Raw genomic sequence first — 2,937 nt, 5'->3', positions numbered from 1 at the left:
GTTTTTGCCTAACCAGTCTCATTACGTTTTGAGTGAAATAAAATTATGAATTATGAATTACACCAATGTCATCTATCGATAAAAACATCGATTCGATTAATTAACAGCAGCTTTTCGCACTGTGACAGTGCCGATAGAAAACAGCAACTTTTTGGCACTGCGGCAGTGCCGACAGAAAACGGCAGCTTTTTGGCACTGCGGCAGTGCCGATAGAAAACAGCAGCTTCTTTTGGCACTGCGGCAGTGCCGATAGCCACTACCGTTTGTGAGACATGCAAGTATTCCTGGCCCTGTTTTGATTGGTCACTTAAGTTTGATTGACACTCCAAATATGCACGTAATGTGTACTGTGTACTATGTACATTATTTGTGTGGGGAGGGTGAGGGACGTTTATGATTTATTTAAACTCTAAATTGTATTTTCTTTAGTTAGGCCTAAGTTCTTTCACTTGCTTAGCTTTGAGTTGTTGTTTTCTTCTTTGTTCATTAGTTTAAGTTTGACTACACCACTTTCTTGTGTGCCGCCACTGTTGTAAAAGTGTAATGTAAAATAAATATTATTATTATTATTATTATTATTATTATTATTATTATTATTATTATTATTATTATTATTATTATTATTATCAGTATTATTATTATTACTGTAGGTCTATTGATTGAGTATAGCTAGATCGATAACCTTTATTATGATGCAAAACGTACCTTTGATAGTGCTGGTAATATCAGAATGATTCCCACAATAGACTTCACTTGAAGACGTTTTTCCATGACAGCTGTTATCTAAAATGAACAAAATATGTTATTGTATCAATATATGAATTTGAGCTTTTCGTGCCATTATTACGTGAACCATTCGACGTTACTCTTTACCATACTCAAACCACAGAGCTACATGTTATCTTATTATACATTATTATTATATTTGTTCATGCTCAAAATACAAACGGTACTATTACTACACACAGGGGGATTCAAGGGCGGTGCGAGGGGGAACCGTTATTGCCCCTAACCTTAAGAACATTTTAAATCATTAAAGAAAAGAAAAGTAAGAAAAATATTCAAATAAGTCAGAGAGTTCTATTTCTGAATATCTAGACGTGCTACAACCTTAAAGTCTAAGTCCTAGCCACACTGTTGGACAGGATTTGCCCGACGGGGTGGGGAGGTCCCCCAGTCCCCCCGCCGGCGCCACGTCCCCTGCTGTTGGACTGATGAGGTTTGGACGCCCCTATTTCGAATTCATGATCCGCCGCGGTTACAAGTTGTAGTTTTCCTATTATACTGCAGTATGTTGTTATAATTATAATTGATTTTCTGTGTACAATGTACATGTACATATAATGTTCGTAGACCTTATACTAACATACGATACACTATGCTATTCTATAATATTATTAGAAGTGGAAAATACTATAGACCTCCCTGGGCCTGAACGATAAATTTATGTTAGGCCTGTACTATGTTACCCTACGATACACTTTTGTGTAGTAGACCTAAACCATTGATTAGTAAGTCAATTTGGCTTACAGTACACAGTATCACAGTACACGTTGCTAGACACTTATACTTACTACATTTACTATAAGTAATACAATATACTAAAACAATATAATTCTTCCATTCTTATACCCGTAGGCATACTTTTAATGGTTGGTAATGCGATAGGCCTCACATCCATGACAGATACTGCATCATATCTAGACCGGTTTATATAATCTAGTAGAAATTTAGCTCTGGATACTTTATACATTATCACTGCCAATGAAAGGAGAACTAACGCCAGTACGCTAATTATATTCACTAATTTCAAATTATTGATTGCTATATATTAACCTTCAACAGGAAATAATATTTAAATTTTCAAGTAAAGCTACTCGTAACGGTAGGTCTATAATTAAAGTATTTTAGCATGGAGGAAAGGAGCGGTATTACTGTAGTTAACTGAAATTTCGACAGATGAATTGGACGCGTCATACTTTCCTGTTATGGAAACTCGGCTTAAATTGGACCTGTTACTAAACTGTATCGACGAATTTAGCCATTGAGGATAACACATTTAATGTATATATACCTTATATTAAAGTAAATAATGGCACAGTTAAAAACGGCAGAACTTTTCTCATGTAGGCCCCAGGCCTAGTAGGCACGTCAGCTGATCGTTATTATTACGCTATTTCGCTATTTAGTTGCTCTGCGTATTAGCCATAAAATTACTAATCCCTATAAACCATCGATTATTTTTTAATACTTAGTTATCGTAAATAAACAAACTAATTGCATAAGCCTATCGGAGACTCAACAGGCCGAATACTCGATATTTTTCGAATGAGTCTAGCATTTGTCACTGTAAGTTTAAAAGTAAAATGTTACTTACGTTTACCTAATCTTAGATATCCAAAAGCATTAAAAATGATCGTCAACTAACAAACCTCTTCTACAACGATACGACCAAAGGCTGACACGCCTCGGAACTTTACAATGGTGCAAACAATTTGTATTGAAAGCATTTAATGAAGTGTAAACTGGTAACCAGTACTGAGTGTACATGGGAACGTGATTCAGCAATAATAGACAAAACAAGGCTAAAAATGAAGTTCTCTTTATGTTTGTCCATTATTATAAAATCCTACGCTTCATTTACTAACAAACATATTGTAAATTCCACCTATACATATTGTTAATGCTATATATAATAAATTACGTTGTCTACTCCCTAACTTTAAAGCCAGGCTCCAGAGGAAAAATAAATTTAATATGTTGTACAACTGGTTTTTCGAAAACACAAAAAGCATATTTAACGAAAAGCTCGGGAACGGTTAATAATATACACATTTTTGAATATTTACAAAACTGAGAGAAAAAAGATCGTAACCACACTTTTTTCACATTTTCCTACCAATTTTAAAATATTAAGAAATCTCTATCTCAATAACC

At 34.5% G+C, this 2,937-nt stretch overlaps 1 protein-coding gene across 2 annotated transcripts in view; it reads right to left on the bottom strand.

Annotated features, from left to right (window-relative positions):
- Positions 1–2,509, bottom strand: part of LOC117112673 — a 24,125-nt gene extending 21,616 nt beyond the window's left edge. The window contains exons 1-2 of one of the 2 annotated variants that reach the window (XM_033255802.1): positions 2,378–2,509; positions 706–783 (exon numbers count right to left, since the gene is read on the bottom strand). In XM_033255802.1, coding sequence (XP_033111693.1) covers positions 706–771 — 66 coding nt within the window. In that variant the 5' untranslated portion in view covers positions 772–783; positions 2,378–2,509. The remainder of the gene's footprint in view (positions 1–705; positions 784–2,377) is intronic. The other variant, XM_033255803.1, reaches the window with a different exon arrangement.
- Between the last annotated feature and the right edge of the window lie 428 nt (positions 2,510–2,937).

This window comes from Anneissia japonica, unplaced genomic scaffold (assembly GCF_011630105.1).
Source record: "Anneissia japonica isolate Jap-2015-1 unplaced genomic scaffold, ASM1163010v1 scaffold288053_len460827_cov147, whole genome shotgun sequence".
Classification (NCBI taxonomy): Eukaryota; Metazoa; Echinodermata; class Crinoidea; order Comatulida; family Comatulidae; genus Anneissia; species Anneissia japonica.
Note: the sequence above shows the minus strand (reverse complement) of the source record. Positions and strands in the feature narration are given on the sequence as shown.